General features: G+C 43.1%; 1 protein-coding gene across 1 annotated transcript in view; it reads right to left on the reverse strand.

Annotated features, from left to right (window-relative positions):
* The window catches only part of si:dkey-33c9.6 (active breakpoint cluster region-related protein), an 18392-nt gene extending 166 nt beyond the window's left edge, over positions 1 to 18226 (reverse strand). The window contains exons 1-22 of the mRNA XM_038995231.1: positions 18175 to 18226; positions 17971 to 18080; positions 17766 to 17870; positions 16298 to 16546; positions 16097 to 16204; positions 14652 to 14706; positions 14508 to 14560; positions 14192 to 14329; positions 13853 to 13974; positions 13350 to 13506; positions 12959 to 13090; positions 12348 to 12423; positions 11821 to 11916; positions 8871 to 8942; positions 8600 to 8697; positions 4150 to 4260; positions 3538 to 3704; positions 2412 to 2551; positions 2014 to 2148; positions 1804 to 1909; positions 1436 to 1577; positions 1 to 634 (exon numbers count right to left, since the gene is read on the reverse strand). The exon at positions 1 to 634 is cut by the window's left edge and continues 166 nt beyond it. Coding sequence (XP_038851159.1) covers positions 542 to 634; positions 1436 to 1577; positions 1804 to 1909; positions 2014 to 2148; positions 2412 to 2551; positions 3538 to 3704; positions 4150 to 4260; positions 8600 to 8697; positions 8871 to 8942; positions 11821 to 11916; positions 12348 to 12423; positions 12959 to 13090; positions 13350 to 13506; positions 13853 to 13974; positions 14192 to 14329; positions 14508 to 14560; positions 14652 to 14706; positions 16097 to 16204; positions 16298 to 16546; positions 17766 to 17870; positions 17971 to 18080; positions 18175 to 18226 — 2517 coding nt within the window. The 3' untranslated portion in view covers positions 1 to 541. The remainder of the gene's footprint in view (positions 635 to 1435; positions 1578 to 1803; positions 1910 to 2013; positions 2149 to 2411; positions 2552 to 3537; positions 3705 to 4149; positions 4261 to 8599; positions 8698 to 8870; positions 8943 to 11820; positions 11917 to 12347; positions 12424 to 12958; positions 13091 to 13349; positions 13507 to 13852; positions 13975 to 14191; positions 14330 to 14507; positions 14561 to 14651; positions 14707 to 16096; positions 16205 to 16297; positions 16547 to 17765; positions 17871 to 17970; positions 18081 to 18174) is intronic.
* Between the last annotated feature and the right edge of the window lie 44 nt (positions 18227 to 18270).

Raw genomic sequence — 18270 nt, forward strand, 5'->3', positions numbered from 1 at the left:
GGGCACCAGTACTGAGTCAGTGTGCAGGGGTACAGGCTAGTTGTGTACCTGTAGGTGGGGTCGAAGTGACTATGCAAAGGTAACAAACAAACAGCGAGTAGCAGCAGTGTACAAGAGAGGGGGGGGGTCAATAAAAATTGTCCTGTGGCGATTTTTATGAATTATTCAGCAGTCTAGTGGCTTGGGAGTGTGTGTGCGTATGTGTGTGTGTGAACTCCGTCTAGTTGGATTTGAACCATAACTGATGGGATTTCAAGCTAGGGAGGTGACCCCCAACCTTTTTACAACATCTGCAGACCCACCCCAATCCCAACAACCCACCCCCAAATCTACTGTCTCCTTACACCCTCCCATGTGCATCCGCTGTCCATTTCTCTACCTCCTAGGACCTAGTACGTCATATAAAGTAAAGGACAGGTCTGTCAACCCAAATAAATACATTTAATCTTTACAGTGTCTGTAGTTTACAAGTCTTCTTTCTTTCTCCCCTGAGTTTCTGTTGGCCAACCGTGATGTTTCCAGGAGTTGGTTTACTTGTTGTCTAATCCTCCTCAGTGGTCGCTGTGTCATGTGGTATGCAGGTCTGGGCTGCTGGCAGGTTGTCACACTGCAGGTAGGAATACACAACCTGGACCTGTACACATAGAGGGACAGAGAAACATAATCTTTCGACGACTGTGCTTGAAATCAATGTGCTCTTTCAACCCCCAAAAAATGATGCATCCTCCTTTCCTTAATATCAGGTAATCACTGATTTGACATTACTCGGTTAGTTAAAGCCATAGAGATAAGAAGGGAGGTAGGATGCATTGTCAAAGTACAATGAGTGTACAAGACATTAAGGACATCTTCCTAATATTGAGTTGTACCCCCTTTTTGCCCTCAGAACAGCATCAATTCGTCGGGGCGTGAGGTGTCGAAAGCATTCCACAAGGATACTGGCCCATGTTGACTCCAATGCTTCACACAGTTGTGTCAAGTTGGCTGGATATCCATTGGGTGGTGGACTATTCTTGATACACACGGGAAACTGTCGAGCATGAAAAACCCAGCAACGGTGCAGTTCTTGACACAAACTGGTGAGCCTGGCACCTACTACCATACCCCGTTCAAAGGCACTTAAATATTTGGTCTTGCCCATTCACCCTCTGAATGGCACACATACACAATCCATGTCTCCATTGTCTCAGGGCTTAAAAATCATTCTTTAGTCCGTCTCCTCTCCTTCATCTATACTGATTTGAAGTGGATTTAACAAGTGACATTAATAAGGGATCATAGCTTTCCCCTGGATTCACCTGGTCAGTGTATGTCATGGAAAGAGCAGGTGTTCTTTCATTGTATTAGAACAAAGGCTGATTCGTCACTATATTGTATTATAAAGGTAATCATTATTATTTCTCCACAGAGGCCCAGTTGAAATGCTATGACCAACCTGCACCACCACCTCCTGAGAAATGTCCACTGGTGGGCTGCTCTGCCCCAGAACAGCCACAGGGGGGCGCAGTAGACTGGGACCAAACACAGTGGCCAGGTTCATTAGAGGCATCTTGTTCACATCCTGTCTATCTGACACTCTGGAGAACGTGTGAGAGTATGATGTCATTTACAAAGATACACGTGGAAAATACAATGGTACGCAATGTAAGGTCAGCATTACATGGATATGATGTTTGTTAATATTGTGATAAATGTGTCTGCTAAATGACCGAATGTAAATAATAACATGTAATATGTTAATAGTATCATGTTTTTAGTAACATACTTAGTGCAAAACAAATATTGAGAAGAGGTGAGAGAGACCGTTTGAGGTGGTGGAGGAGGAACAGGAAGGTGTTTTGGTTGACGGAGGGACAGGACTGGAGCAGAGACAACATGGACACACTCCTGGAGCTCCGGTCTGGGATGTCTAACAGAGAGAAACAACACAGGTATTAGTGGAGAATTTGTGTGTGTGTGTGTGTGTGTGTGTTTGTGTGTGTGTGTGTGTGTGTGTGTGTGTGTGTGACATACCCAACGCCTTGGTGAAGCTCTGAAACAGCTCTGTAGGTATAAGGGGTTCCGGTAGCTCCCTGAAGTAGAGCTTCAGTATACCTGAGACAGCATTCACATCTACACACCTCAACCTGGACACTGCCTCACGCAGATCTAGCAGGGGATAGAGAGAGAGAAAGCGAGAAAGAGAGAGAGAGAGAGAGAGAGAGAGAGAGAGAGAGAAAGGAGGGAGAGATATAAGGGAGGGGGAGAGGGAAGAGGGAGATAGGGTGGAAAGAAAGGGAGCGGAAAGGGTGAGATGGTGGGAGTAAGCGAGAAAGAGAGAGAGAATGACAGAGGGAGTATAAATTGACATTAGACCACAACATACTTGAACTACAGACCTCCAGCCCCACCAAAAACACACACAGACTCACTGGTGTTGAAGGCAGTCTTGAGGTTGTTGATGTCACTGGTAGCTGCTGATAGCCTGTAGATGCCCACCTCCTCCATTCCTCTCCTCTCCACCTCCTCTACACAGCAACGCACCACATGTGGTACCAGGACTCCCTCCTGTCTGGAAGAGGACACACACACAAGACACACACGCCGGGTTGTGTTTCTACATACAGCACACACACACATTATATGCTATTGGCATCGTAGAAAAACTTGTCTTGGATGTTCATCTGGTGTTTTGAATTATTTAAATTTATCCTAGAGAAATGAAACATGCAATGCACACAAAGGGCAATGACTAATTTCAATTAAGAGAAATGGAAAGCACACCGTGTGGTTTCTCTTTTCATGCCATTCTTGTCTTGTCACATCTGCTATTCTTATATTACAAGAAGTTACGGTCCATCAGAGTGGTTTCATTTCATCTTCCAAACACTATTAAACAGACAAGGAGAGGGAGACTAAAGTAGACCCCACAGTGTCATTGAAGATTATCTTACAAATAAATGAGTTAAGAGATGAGAAAAGGAGAGGAAGTCACTTTAGAGCAGGGGGTCCAATCCAGCCCGCGGGTGGTATGATAAAAAAAATATAACATTTTTTTTTTGAGGGGGGAGGAACGAACTCAATATACTTTAAAATGACTAAAGGCAAATGGAAACTGTGTAGAAATGATAATGGACCTACATTCAAAAAGTTTCGTGACTCTGTACAGCTCGCTAATAATCACCGAAATGAAAGTTAGAAAGTCAGGGAGTAATTGAAAAATAAAAAAACTATGGATAGAGGACTATCTTTAGCAAATTTTATTGGGGGGAAATATAACCAATTTTCAGTTTGGCCACCCGGACCTCATTGAAGACCATGGAAAATTTGTTTGCCACATTTTAACAACTTACAGGACCAATTTGGGTGCCTTGCTCAAGGGCATTTTTCACCTCGTCTGCGCAGGGATTTGAACCAGCCACCTTTTGGTTACTGGCCTAACGCTCTTAACCGCTAGACTACCTGCCGCTGCTTTAGAGTATTGAGATGCACCCAGTGGGACAAAATCTCACATCCTTAAAGCTCATTGGACTATTTGTAATGATTGACAGGACTCACTGTGCCACAGCTCCAATGGGCATGCAGAAGATGCGCTGTTGCTGGGCGGGGGCCAGACTGGGCCGGTCTAGAGGGTGAGGGTAGTACTTTAGAGACAGAGTCACAACCACCTGGCCTAGAGATACGGTCTGTCTCCTCCATCGCTTCTGTAGGAGGGCTGGGTCCAGCTAGAACACATACACATGAACAGGTGAACACAGGCGCACGCACACATGCACACACAGCACAGGACGCTGATGAGGGGAGGACGGCTCATAATAATGAAGTGGAATGAAGTGAATGGAATGGCATCAAACACAAGGAAACCATGGAAACCATGTGTTTAATGTGTTCGATACCATTCCAATCCAGCCATTACTATGAGCCTGTCCTCCCCAATTAAGGTGCCACCAGCTGCCTTTGACACACAGTATACACCTTTAAACAGATGGAAACACACACACACGCACACACACACACACACACACACACACACACACACACACACACACACACACACACACACACACACACACACACACACACACACACACACACACACACACACACACCTTCTAAACATGGGAGTACAGATACTGATACACACATCTAGGCACAGATGCAGACACACACCTGCATGGAGGTCTTGCCAAGGACTCGACCCTCACAGCTCTTTCCTACCTCTGGCTGTAACACAACCAGCACCCTGAGGTTCTGAGCCCCATCCACCTGGAATGAGAACTCCTGAGGACAAACACAAGCCACTGTCAAAGAGGAGTATTGATGATGTACGGGTAGCATGACTAAGTTCAAATGGTATTTTAAAAGAAAAAAATTGAATAAAAAGCATCATCAGTGAAATATCACTGAAAAGCATCATCATTATTTACAGATGTCGGATCTTATTTTGATCACTCTGTTGCAGGAGAACTTTGATGCAATGCAGGACATTTAAAAATTGTAGTGTATTTGAGGTTTAACATTTTCCCGTATGAAAATTGTATCATCCCCTACAAAAATGTCCATTAATTATAATCAACATAATTATTCACATTTCCTGTTGCTGCTGAATTATTTTCCTGCTGTAGCAAACTGGCCCAAATTAATATCCTACATCTGTAACAAAAATGTAGGTAAGATAATGATTCCCCCTTTCAAAATGGCTGCTGGTAGAGCTAGCATGGGTTAGAGGCCTTCAAGGGTCAAAAAAGTTGGACCTGGGGCTTTCCCACCCGGACTCAATATCTGCATAAATGTTGTTTTTTACATTTAGAGACCCGTTCTGAACAGACTCGAGGACAACTAGACCTGTTTCGTATAGACCTGGTCTGATCCAGACCCGGTCCGATCCGAGTGAGGGAAGCAGCAGAAAAGTCCATTTTTAAGCTACTTTATTTCCCGGAGCTGATAAAGCACGAGGGAGAGGAGGCAGAGAGAGGTGAGGGGCCTGCTATGTGTAGCATGGTTAACAGGGAGGAGCGAGGGAGAGATGAGAGAGAGACAGCAACCAACCAACCAAGCCAACTCACGCTATAGTAGATTAATGGCTGCCATAGCTAGGTTATTTATAATCCAATATGATTACGTAGTACCTGTCTTGACTGCATCAAACCGGGAGCAGCTAGTTAAGCTAGCTAGGCTAATTGACATATGCGCTTTCAAATCAAATCAAGTGTTATTGTTCACATACACATGGTTAGCGGATGTTAATGTGAGTGTAACGAAATGCTTGTGCTTCTAGTTCCGACTAGGCAGTCAAATCTAACAAGTAATCGAACAAATTCACAACAACTACCTTATACACACAAATACACACACATGTGAAGGGATGAATAAGAATATGTACATATACAGTTATGGATGAGCGATGGCGTGCGGCATAGGCAAGATGCAGTAGATGGTCTAGAATACAGTATATACACATATGAGATGAATAATGTGGGGTATGTAAACATGATTAAAGTGGTGTTATTTAAAGTGACTAGTGATACCTCTATGTAAACATGATTAAAGTGGTGTTATTTAAAGTGACTAGTGATACCTCTATGTAAACATGATTAAAGTGGTGTTATTTAAAGTGACTAGTGGTACCTCTATGTAAACATGATTAAAGTGGTGTTATTTAAAGTGACTAGTGATACCTCTATGTAAACATGATTAAAGTGGCGTTATTTAAAGTGACTAGTGATACCTCTATGTAAACATGATTAAAGTGGTGTTATTTAAAGTTACTAGTGATACCTCTATGTAAACATGATTAAAGTGGTGTTATTTAAAGTGACTAGTGATACCTCTATGTAAACATGATTAAAGTGGTGTTATTTAAAGTGACTAGTGATACCTTTATGTAAACATTATTAAAGTGGTGTTATTTAAAGTGACTAGTGATACCTCTATGTAAACATGATTAAAGTGGTGTTATTTAAAGTGACTAGTGATACCTTTATGTAAACATTATTAAAGTGGCGTTATTTAAAGTGACTAGTGATACCTCTATGTAAACATGATTAAAGTGGTGTTATTTAAAGTTACTAGTGATACCTCTATCTAAACATGATTAAAGTGGTGTTATTTAAAGTGACTAGTGGTACCTCTATGTAAACATGATTAAAGTGGTGTTATTTAAAGTGACTAGTGATACCTTTATGTAAACATTATTAAAGTGGCGTTATTTAAAGTGACTAGTGATACCTCTATGTAAACATGATTAAAGTGGTGTTATTTAAAGTTACTAGTGATACCTTTATGTAAACATTATTAAAGTGGCGTTATTTAAAGTGACTAGTGATACCTCTATGTAAACATGATTAAAGTGGTGTTATTTAAAGTTACTAGTGATACCTCTATGTAAACATGATTAAAGTGGTGTTATTTAAAGTGACTAGTGGTACCTCTATGTAAACATGATTAAAGTGGTGTTATTTAAAGTGACTAGTGATACCTCTATGTAAACATGATTAAAGTGACTAGTGATACCTCTATGTAAACATGATTAAAGTGACTAGTGATACCTTTATGTAAACATTATTAAAGTGGCGTTATTTAAAGTGACTAGTCATACCTCTATGTAAACATGATTAAGGTGGTGTTATTTAAAGTGACTAGTGGTACCTCTATGTAAACATGATTAAAGTGACTAGTGATACCTCTATGTAAACATTATTAAAGTGGCGTTATTTAAAGTGACTAGTGATACCTCTATGTAAACATGATTAAAGTGGTGTTATTTAAAGTGACTAGTGATACCTCTATGTAAACATGATTAAAGTGGTGTTATTTAAAGTGACTAGTGATACCTCTATGTAAACATGATTAAAGTGGTGTTATTTAAAGTGACTAGTGGTACCTCTATGTAAACATGATTAAAGTGGTGTTATTTAAAGTGACTAGTGATACCTCTATGTAAACATGATTAAAGTGGCGTTATTTAAAGTGACTAGTGATACCTCTATGTAAACATGATTAAAGTGGTGTTATTTAAAGTGACTAGTGATACCTCTATGTAAACATGATTAAAGTGGTGTTATTTAAAGTGACTAGTGATACCTTTATGTAAACATTATTAAAGTGGTGTTATTTAAAGTGACTAGTGATACCTCTATGTAAACATGATTAAAGTGGTGTTATTTAAAGTGACTAGTGATACCTTTATGTAAACATTATTAAAGTGGCGTTATTTAAAGTGACTAGTGATACCTCTATGTAAACATGATTAAAGTGGTGTTATTTAAAGTTACTAGTGATACCTCTATCTAAACATGATTAAAGTGGTGTTATTTAAAGTGACTAGTGGTACCTCTATGTAAACATGATTAAAGTGGTGTTATTTAAAGTGACTAGTGATACCTTTATGTAAACATTATTAAAGTGGCGTTATTTAAAGTGACTAGTGATACCTCTATGTAAACATGATTAAAGTGGTGTTATTTAAAGTTACTAGTGATACCTTTATGTAAACATTATTAAAGTGGCGTTATTTAAAGTGACTAGTGATACCTCTATGTAAACATGATTAAAGTGGTGTTATTTAAAGTTACTAGTGATACCTCTATGTAAACATGATTAAAGTGGTGTTATTTAAAGTGACTAGTGGTACCTCTATGTAAACATGATTAAAGTGGTGTTATTTAAAGTGACTAGTGATACCTCTATGTAAACATGATTAAAGTGACTAGTGATACCTCTATGTAAACATGATTAAAGTGACTAGTGATACCTTTATGTAAACATTATTAAAGTGGCGTTATTTAAAGTGACTAGTCATACCTCTATGTAAACATGATTAAGGTGGTGTTATTTAAAGTGACTAGTGGTACCTCTATGTAAACATGATTAAAGTGACTAGTGATACCTCTATGTAAACATTATTAAAGTGGCGTTATTTAAAGTGACTAGTGATACCTCTATGTAAACATGATTAAAGTGGTGTTATTTAAAGTGACTAGTGGTACCTCTATGTAAACATGATTAAAGTGGCGTTATTTAAAGTGACTAGTGATACCTCTATGTAAACATGATTAAAGTGGTGTTATTTAAAGTGACTAGTGATACCTCTATGTAAACATGATTAAAGTGGTGTTATTTAAAGTGACTAGTGATACCTTTATGTAAACATGATTAAAGTGGTGTTATTTAAAGTGACTAGTGGTACCTCTATGTAAACATGATTAAAGTGGTGTTATTTAAAGTGACTAGTGGTACCTCTATGTAAACATGATTAAAGTGGCGTTATTTAAAGTGACTAGTGATACCTCTATGTAAACATGATTAAAGTGGTGTTATTTAAAGTGACTAGTGATACCTCTATTAAGTCCATTTATTTAAGTGGCCAGAGATTTGAGTCTGCATGTTGGCAGCAGCCTCTCTATGTTAGTGATGGCTGTTTAACAGTCTGGTGGCCTTGAGATAGAGGCTGTTTCATGTCCTACACAGTTACACACAACAATAAAAAGTAGCAGCCTCCCACATCAGATCCGACCTAGACCCGTGACATTATTTTCTAATTCTGGGTCCCGGACCGGGTCTCGGGTATTCAGGTACAGGTGGATCCGTGAAGACATCTAGCCTGGGTACAGCATCTTACCTGGTCCCAGTGAGGGCTGAGGCTGCTGACAGAGGAATGGGTCTGGGCTTGGCTCTCATAGAACTCAAAGCCATCCACCTCCACACACACATACACACCTAGGAGGGAGTAGTGAGACAGTCTGTTTAAAGAGCTTATTGGTTTGTGTTACAGTGGAGTATGAGGGTAGAGTACACTGTATGTATGTACTGTGTCTGGGTAAGATATAAACACTGTGGTATGCATTTGGATAGTGTTCGATATATGGTAGATATAGTGTGCGGATACTCACTGGCTGGCTGTTGTAATCCACAGGCAGAGTGAATGGCTACACTGAGAGTCCCACATAGAGACTCCTCACTTTCTGAGAGGGAGAGACAGAGAGAGACAGACAGATAGAGAGAGCGAGAGAGACAGAGAGAGAGAGAGACAGCGAGAGAGAGACAGAGAGAGACAGACAGATAGAGAGAGACAGAGAGAGAGAGAGACAGAGACAGAGAGACAGAGCGAGAGAGAGAGAGACAGAGCGAGAGAGAGAGAGACAGACAGACAGAGAGAGACAGACAGAGAGAGAGAGAGACAGAGAGAGAGAGACAGAGCGAGAGAGACAGATAGAGAGACAGAGAGAGAGAGACAGAGAGAGAGAGACAGAGAGAGAGAGAGAGAGAGAGAGAGAGACAGAGAGAGAGAGACAGAGAGAGAGAGACAGAGAGAGACAGATAGAGAGACAGATAGAGAGACAGAGAGAGAGAGACAGATAGAGAGACAGAGAGAGAGAGACAGAGAGAGAGAGACAGAGCGAGAGAGAGAGAGACAGAGAGAGAGAGAGACCGAGAGAGAGAGACAGAGCGAGAGAGAGAGAGACAGAGAGAGAGACAGAGAGAGACAGAGAGAGAGAGACAGATAGAGAGACAGAGAGAGAGAGAGAGACAGAGAGAGAGAGAGACAGAGAGAGAGAGACAGAGCGAGAGAGAGAGACAGAGAGAGAGAGACAGAGAGAGAGAGACAGACCGAGAGGCAGTCATACAGAAGAACAGCTCCTGGCTGGTTATAATTTTCTGGTTGTTAAGAGTGAGATTAACAAAATTAAATTAGCAAAATATATCTTGGTAATCAAATTGTACAACTGAAGATCAACACAGGAGGAAAAGATTGATAGAGTGTGAGTTGAAAAAGCAATCTTAATCGTGCAGAATAGCTCAATTCAAATTTTACTGGCTAGCTCCAACTGTTTACTGGTGGTAACCATAGCAACATGGCCACTGAGGCAGTGCTAGTAGCACCAGCAGCAGCAGAGACTGAGAGACCCCCTTTTTTTTTAAACACAGAGCTTCTCCGGGACCAGATCAACCAGCCACACATTCACAGCCCAGTAAGCTGTACAAAATCAGAAGTTCATGCAGATGGGCTCAGAAGAGGACAGAAGAATACCAGAAAGCAACAAGTAACCAAAAAATCTAAACACTCTTAGATAACTTTCTGGATACCACATCCACTCACTGTAAAGAAGGCATCAATCTAGCTAAAAAAAAAACATCAACAATATATTCAGGCAAACGGCAAAATAAGCACAACTCAAATGGATAAAAAACAAACCCAAAAAACTGTTTTGATGCAGATTGTAAAATGCTAAGAATATTTTTTTGAACACTATCAAACCAAAAGCACAGAGACCCAAATAATGGTAAATTACGCCTTCATTACTGTGAGACTTTAAAACTCTAGTAACGTACACTCAGAACCAAAAAAAGCACAGTACAACAGCAAGCAGCTGACACTAATTGAGGAATCCATTAACACAAACAACTTCTGGCAAAATTGGAAAAACCGAAATAAATCGAACCTAGAAGAATTAGCGATACAAAATGGTCACATATGGAAAACTCATTTTAAAACACTCTACAACACCGTTCAAATTGTTGCAAACGCAGAACAATGCCAAATTCATGAGAAGTTGAATGGATTAGAAAAAGCTATAAAGGCCAATCAAAATCCATTGGAGTCCCCAATTACTGACCAGGAGCTCTATAAGAAACTTCAGGCCCTCAAATTTAAAAAAGCATGGGGACCTGATGGCATCCTAAATGAGATGCTCAAATTCACTAGTGCAAAATTTCAATTGGCTATATTAAAACTGTTTAATTTGATCCTGAGTGTAGGTTATTTCCCTGACATCTGGAATCAGGGACTCATAACTCCAATCTTTAAGAACGGAGACAAAATTCACCCTAACAATTACAGAGGCATTTTTTTACAGTAACCTGGGGAAGGTTTTCTGTAGTATTATAAATGTAAGAGTTCTAAACTTCCTTAATAAGCACAATGTCTTGAGTAAAAGGCTAATTGGATTTATACCAAAACATAGTACGACCGATCATATTTACACCCTACACACCCTGATAGATAAACATGTCCACCAAAATAATACCAAAACATTTGCTTGCTTTATCAACTTCCAAAAAGCATTTGATTCTATTTGGCATACAGGACTGTTCTACAAAGTTATTGAAAGTGGTGTAGGGGGTAAAACATATGACCTAATTAGATCAATATGGCAATATGTGCAGCATCAAAATTGGCAAGAAAATAACAGAATTCTTTAACCATGGGCAGGGCCTTCGCCAGGGTTGCAATCTGAGCCCTGCACTCTTCAATATTTAAATCAACAAATTGGCCACTGTTCTAGAAAAATCCTCAGCCCCTGGTTTTAGTTTCCACTATTCATAGGTTAAATGCCAGCTTTTCGCAGATGATCTGTGCCTGCTGTCACCCACTGCACATGGCTTACAGCAGAGCCTGGACCTGCTAGAGCAGTACGGCCAGACCTGGGCCCTGGTAGTAAACGCCAAAAATACAAAAATAATGATTTTCCAGAGAAGATCCAAATCTCAAGGAATTAGACCAAAGTTCTCAATTGGTACAAAATACAGTATATAGAGTACTGCACACAGTACAATTAATTAAGTTGAAAAATAAGCTCAACTGGACACCTAAATGAGGCAGTGAATTAACTGAAAGAGAAAGCACGCAGGGCATTCTGCGCCATTAAAAAACGAATTCAAATTGAAATACTTATAAAAATTGGGCTAAAACGAATTGAATGTGTCATCGAACCAATTGCACTTCATGAGAGAGAGCGACAGAGAGTGAGTGAGGGGGTGAAATGTAGAGTATGGTAGATAAAGAGAGAGAAAGTGAACGGAAGTGATCATGTGAAAGGTGTGTCTGAAACGATGTCTCACGAGGCAGTATGCTGTGTAGGGGAGGCTGTTGGGTCATTCTCAGTTTGACACAGGAGCTGGTCAAGGTGAGCAGATCTGGAGGAACCGTTTCTATGTCTGAGAAATAACACACACACACACATCATAGACCACTTGAATGACATACTGTGCAACAAACTACAACCATTGATGTCCCGTCTCACTCACTCACTTACTCATTCCCTCATTAACTCACTTATTCACATACAGTACACACTTAATCACTCACACACCATTCACTCACTCACTCACTCATTAACTAATTCACTCACACATCTTCTCACTCACTCAGTCACTCAGTCACTCAGTCAGTCAGTCACTCACTCACTCACTCACTCACTCACTCACTCACTCACTCACTCACTCACTCACTCACTCACTCACTCACTCACTCACTCACTCACTCACTCACTCACTCACTCACTCACTCACTCACTCACTCACTCACTCGATCACTCGATCACTCAGTCAGTCACTCACACACCTACACACACTACCCTCTCACTCACTATCTCCGGTGAGTTTGTGGATGGCCTCTCTCCACTCCTCTAGTTCATACAGAGATGACATCACCAGAGTGTGGCTCTGAAAAATAACGCACACAGAGGGGGGATGTATGTGTATGAGGGTTTAAGTGTGTGTGTGTGTGTCTTTTTGGTTTTACTATCCATGTGGGGACCAGAAGTCCTCACAAGGATAGTAAAACAAGGAAAATTCAGACAAGTGGAGACATTTCGCTGGTCCCCCACAACCAAAAAGGCTATTTTAGGCTTAGGGGTTAGGGTTAGAATTAGGGTTAGGGTTAGAATTACGGTTAGGGATTAAATTTAGGGTTATGGTTAGGGTTAAGGTTAAGGGCTAAGGTTAAAGCAAGGGTTAGGTTTAGGGTTAGGGGTTAGAGAAAATAGTATTTTGAATGGGAATCAATTGTTTGGTCCCCACAAGGATCGTAAAACAAGTGTGTGTGTGTGTGTGTGTGTGTGTGTGTGTGTGTGTGTGTGTGTGTGTGTGTGTGTGTGTGTGTGTGTCTGTGTGTGTGTGTGTGTGTGTGTGTGTGTGTGTGTGTGTGTGTGTGTGTGTGTGTGTGTGTGTGTGTGTGTGTGTGTGTGTGTGTGTGTACCTTGCCGCTGGGGCTGTGTAGTTCCAGGGTGAGGAAGGGAGAGTGTGTGAGAAACATCAGTTCAAGCTGCTCCATCTTCTTCCTGCCTCGCTCTGTAGTTCGAGTGGCCAAAGACTTCAGTGGGACAGGCTTCTGTAGGACACACACACACAAAGTTCATATTTTAAATCGGATTACTTTACAGAGTATTGGTTCTATTGGATAATACTCACACTCACTCAACACTCACACGCACACTCACACTCACACTCACACTCACACTCACACTCACACTCACACTCACGCACGCACGCACGCGCACGCACGCACGCACGCACGCACACACACGCACACACGCACACACGCACACACGCACACACACACACATACACACACACATATAAAGACTCACCATGATCTGTTGCAGTTCGTGTCTGAGGACGTACATCTTAGCTCTCATGGTGTGAATGCGCTGGTGTGTGTCTGTGGTGCGCTCCCTCTCTGGTCCCCAGTGGAGTTTCAGTCCAGCTAGAGGCAGGTACCAACAGAACCTGTACTGGGCCTGCTTACTGGGAGATAGGACACACACGCACACAGGCACACACACGCACGCACGCACGCACGCACGCACGCACGCGCGCGCACGCACGCGCACGCGCGCGCACACACACGCACGCACGCACGCACGCACGCACGCACGCACGCACGCACGCACGCACGCACACGCACACGCACGCGCGCGCACACACACACACACACACACGAACACACGAACACACGAACACACACACACACACACACACACACAAATGAACAAACAAATGGACAAATGCATGCACACACATTCTGTGTGATTTAAAAAAAAGAAAGTCTCTTGATAAACTTCAACACAGACATTCTGGACCTGTCACTCACCCTTGGGCCCCGCCCTTGAGTTTGGTGCACAGCAGCAGGTCAGTGTACAGGAAGAGATGGCAAAGGTTACGCCCCCCCTCACACACATCCACCACGAAGCCATCACGCATCAGCTGACGCCGCTGCAACACACACACACATACAGCGATGGTTATGATATGGTGTGTGAAACTATTTGAGGGTGTGTCGTTAAAGTAGGTGCGTGTGTCCGTGTGTGTGCATCATAAGGGTGTGTGCACTGCGCATCGTAAGTGTGTGTGCAAGTGCGTGGATCTACGTCTGCCTGTGTGTGTGTGTGTCTGTGTGTGTGTGTGTGTGTGTCCTATCTGTCTATCTCACCATGCCCCTGCTGAGGGTGACCTCTTGTTTGCACTGTGACCCCTCGTTGACCCCAGACAGGAAGCTCTGGGACAGTCTCAGAGCCTCCAGCAGCACGGGGTGGTCACCATGCGTCTGGGGAGTGTGCTTCAACAGGTCCTATATAGGAGACGGGAGAGAGAGGAGGGAGAAAAGAGGAAGGATGAAAGAAAGTGGGAAGGGGAGGAAGACAGGAGATAGAGTGGTAAGTGTAGCGTTGAGTGTCGGTGGTTAAGAGTACAGATAAATGAATGGATGCACGGAATGGGGTGGGGGGGGGGGGGGGGGGCTCTCTTACATGCAGCACTAAGGTTGTCTTGGTGATTCTGTCCAGAGGCTTGTATAGGAGAGCTGGAGGGATTCAAACAACATGTGATTCATACAGTGGCGGGAGGAGGGACATGCATTGACTCTTTAACAAGAGGTTAAACCTTCATCTTACCCTCAAAGGTGTATTCAGTCTTAGATTTGTCTGGTCCATTATAAAACATCATACTCTGAAAACAGGAGACAGGGAGTGTGAGAAGGTTGTAATATCGCATTACTTCAACTATGAAATTGCTAATAATTCATGTGTTTCTTTCGAGATAACAAGTGCATAGAGACAGAGAGAGAGAGAGAGAGAGATGTTGCAATGCACACATTTCCAAATCAGTAATGTCTGTCTCTCTTACCCCGGCCAGTATTCTGAAGCTTACCCCGGCTAGTATTCTGAAGCTTACCCCGGCCAGTATTCTGAAACTACCCCGGCCAGTATTCTGAAGCTTACCCCGGCTAATATTCTGAAGCTTACCCCGGTCAGGATTCTGAAACTACCCCGGACAGTATTCTGAAACTTACCCCGGCTAGTATTCTGAAGCTTACCCCGGCTAGTATTCTGAAGCTTACCCCGGCCAGTATTCTGAAACTTACCCCGGCTAGTATTCTGAAACTTACCCCGGCTAGTATTCTGAAACTTACCCCGGCCAGTATTCTGAAGCTTACCCCGGCTAGTATTCTGAAGCTTACCCCGGCCAGTATTCTGAAACTACCCCGGCCAGTATTCTGAAGCTTACCCCGGCTAATATTCTGAAGCTTACCCCGGCCAGGATTCTGAAACTACCCCGGACAGTATTCTGAAACTTACCCCGGCTAGTATTCTGAAGCTTACCCCGGCTAGTATTCTGAAGCTTACCCCGGCCAGTATTCTGAAACTTACCCCGGCTAGTATTCTGAAACTTACCCCGTCTAGTATTCTGAAACTTACCCCGGCCAGTATTCTGAAGCTTACCCCGGCCAGTATTCTGAAACTACCCCGGCTAGTATTCTGAAACTACCCCGGCTAGTATTCTGAAGCTTACCCCGGCCAGTATTCTGAAGCTTACCCCGGCCAGTATTCTGAAACTTACCCCGGCTAGTATTCTGAAACTTACCCCGGCTAGTATTCTGAAACTTACCCCGGCTAGTATTCTGAAGCTTACCCCGGCCAGTATTCTGAAACTTACCCCGGCTAGTATTTTGAAACTTACCCCGGCTAGTATTCTGAAACTTACCCCGGCCAGTATTCTGAAACTTACCCCGGCCAGTATTCTGAAGCTTACCCCGGCCAGTATTCTGAAACTACCCCGGCTAGTATTCTGAAACTACCCCGGCTAGTATTCTGAAGCTTACCCCGGACAGTATTCTGAAGCTTACCCCGGCCAGTATTCTGAAACTTACCCCGGCTAGTATTCTGAAACTTACCCCGGCTAGTATTCTGAAACTTACCCCGGCTAGTATTCTGAAGCTTACCCCGGCCAGTATTCTGAAACTACCCCGGCTAGTATTCTGAAACTACCCCGGCCAGTATTCTGAAACTACCCCGGCCAGTATTCTGAAGCTTACCCCGGACAGTACTCTGAATCTTACCTCAGCCAGTATTCTGAAGCGCTGGTCAGTCTGAGTACACCTCCTCACGATCTCCACAGCACTCTCATAGTTATCTATGAAACCACGATACACACCTAGCTGGCTCACCTGTGTGTGTGAGAATAGGTGTGAAATAAGACACCTGTAGCTGATAGTGGGTCAATAAAAGGATGGATGGATGGAGCAGAAGGAGTAACTCACAATCTTAAGGAAGAGGTCTCCAACAGTTAGGTGGAAGCCCATTTGGCCCTGTTCTTTCCCCGGCCTCTGCCCCGGGTCTGTCTCTGGGTGTATTTGTGGCCCCAGCGGCCCCAGGCGGTCCCTCAGGCAAGTGTAGAAGTCTCTGTGCAGGTCTCTGAGCTCAGGCACCTGATAGAACACAGATCGGACCTGCTGGCTGGATAGAACTGGCTGAGACGTCCCTGCTGTGGCCTTCAAGGCCTTCATAGGCTGGGGAAGGAAGGAGGTGAGGGAGGGAGGGAATATTAGAGAGAGAGAGAGAGAGAGAGAGAGAGAGAGAGAGAGAGAGAGAGAGAGAGAGAGAGAGAGAGAGAGACAGACAGACAGACAGACAGACAGACAGACAGACAGACAGACAGACAGACAGACAGACAGACAGACAGACAGACAGACAGACAGACAGACAGACAGACAGACAGAGAGAGAGACAGAGAGAGAGACAGACAGAGAGACAGAGAGACAGAGAGACAGAGAGACAGAGAGACAGAGAGACAGAGAGACAGAGAGACAGAGAGTGGGTATGAGAAAAGTTGAGAAAGAGGGAGGTGAGAATAGTAAAACGAGCACAGCTTAAATGTTCACACGTTAGTAAATATAGACACACAGTACACATGTATCTGTCAAAAGCCTTTTTGACACCCACTCTCACAGCGCACACAAACGCACACTACAAATTCTCTCTTACACACTAAGCTTTACACGCTGTCATACAGTACTCACACTAAACACAAGCGTCTGGAAAAACAGCCCGAACTTTTCAACATGGGTGGGTCTGACCAACCTTACGATACCAACCCAAGTGGGGGTTATTTCTCTATTTGTGTTGCTTGTTGACACAAAAGCAGAAGCATGACTATTATAATGAGATGGAGATAAAGGAGAAGAGAAATTAAGAGATAAAAAAAGGACTTGGTCACTCGTTATTGCAAAACCACTTCCTATCACACTCACTCACTACTAATGCTGCCTACTTGTAATGGACTCTGGTCGAATTCCAATACCAAACCTCACCCACTTCCCTCAGCCCTAGTTCACTAGGTGTAAGCAATATGGAGAAAACAATCCTTTCCAGAAGCTTAGGTGGAGATATTACCATATTACACCATGGGCTACCATACATTTTACACCTTATCCCTTTCAGGACTGTGAGGTGGAGTCAACAGGTAGAGAGGGAAGGGAGCATGGTTTTCATAATGAAATCAAGCCCTGGACAAAAGAGAGAAGTCATTCTCTCAACAAAGAATTACAGAAGTGTTGTGGCTCCAGGAGGAAGCAGTATGCCACCCGACAACAGAGCCAATATAAAATTTGTGTTGTAATTGTTATTGCAAATGATGCTGTATGCCACAATACATAACCGCGTGCTTAAGGACCCTTAGATAAACACACCAAAGCCCCTGAGCAGTGTGTTCATGTGTGTGTGTGTTACCATTAACAGTGTCTCTAGCTCATTGAGGTAGATCTTCTCACTGTCCAGGACAGTTCTCAGGACCATGAGCCTCCTAACCAGCATCTCTTCCAGGGTACATAGGACCTTAAAGACAGAGAAAACACTCTGCTGTAAATGTGTGTGTGCAGGTCTGACCAATAGGAGAGGTAGGCGACATGGAAGGCGCCATAGTGCAATAACTCACGGGGGTGTCGGGCAGGTCCATGCTGTCTGTCTGGAGGGGGGAGAACACATCCTCCTCTTGGAACACATCATCCTCCAATGGATCAGGCCCTGTACCACCAGCAGCCTCCACTGAGATAGAGTAGAAACACACACATCATTTACACAGAAAGAAAACATGCATACAAACACACGCTTATGGCAAGACACACACTAATGTACTTGCCTGGGATATGCTGTGTCTCAAGGTAATCCACTGCCTCCTTGAATAGCTCCATTGCACTGATATAACTGTAACCCTATCTCTGGGTGTCTTGGTGAG

This window comes from Salvelinus namaycush, chromosome 6 (assembly GCF_016432855.1).
Source record: "Salvelinus namaycush isolate Seneca chromosome 6, SaNama_1.0, whole genome shotgun sequence".
Classification (NCBI taxonomy): domain Eukaryota; kingdom Metazoa; phylum Chordata; class Actinopteri; order Salmoniformes; family Salmonidae; genus Salvelinus; species Salvelinus namaycush.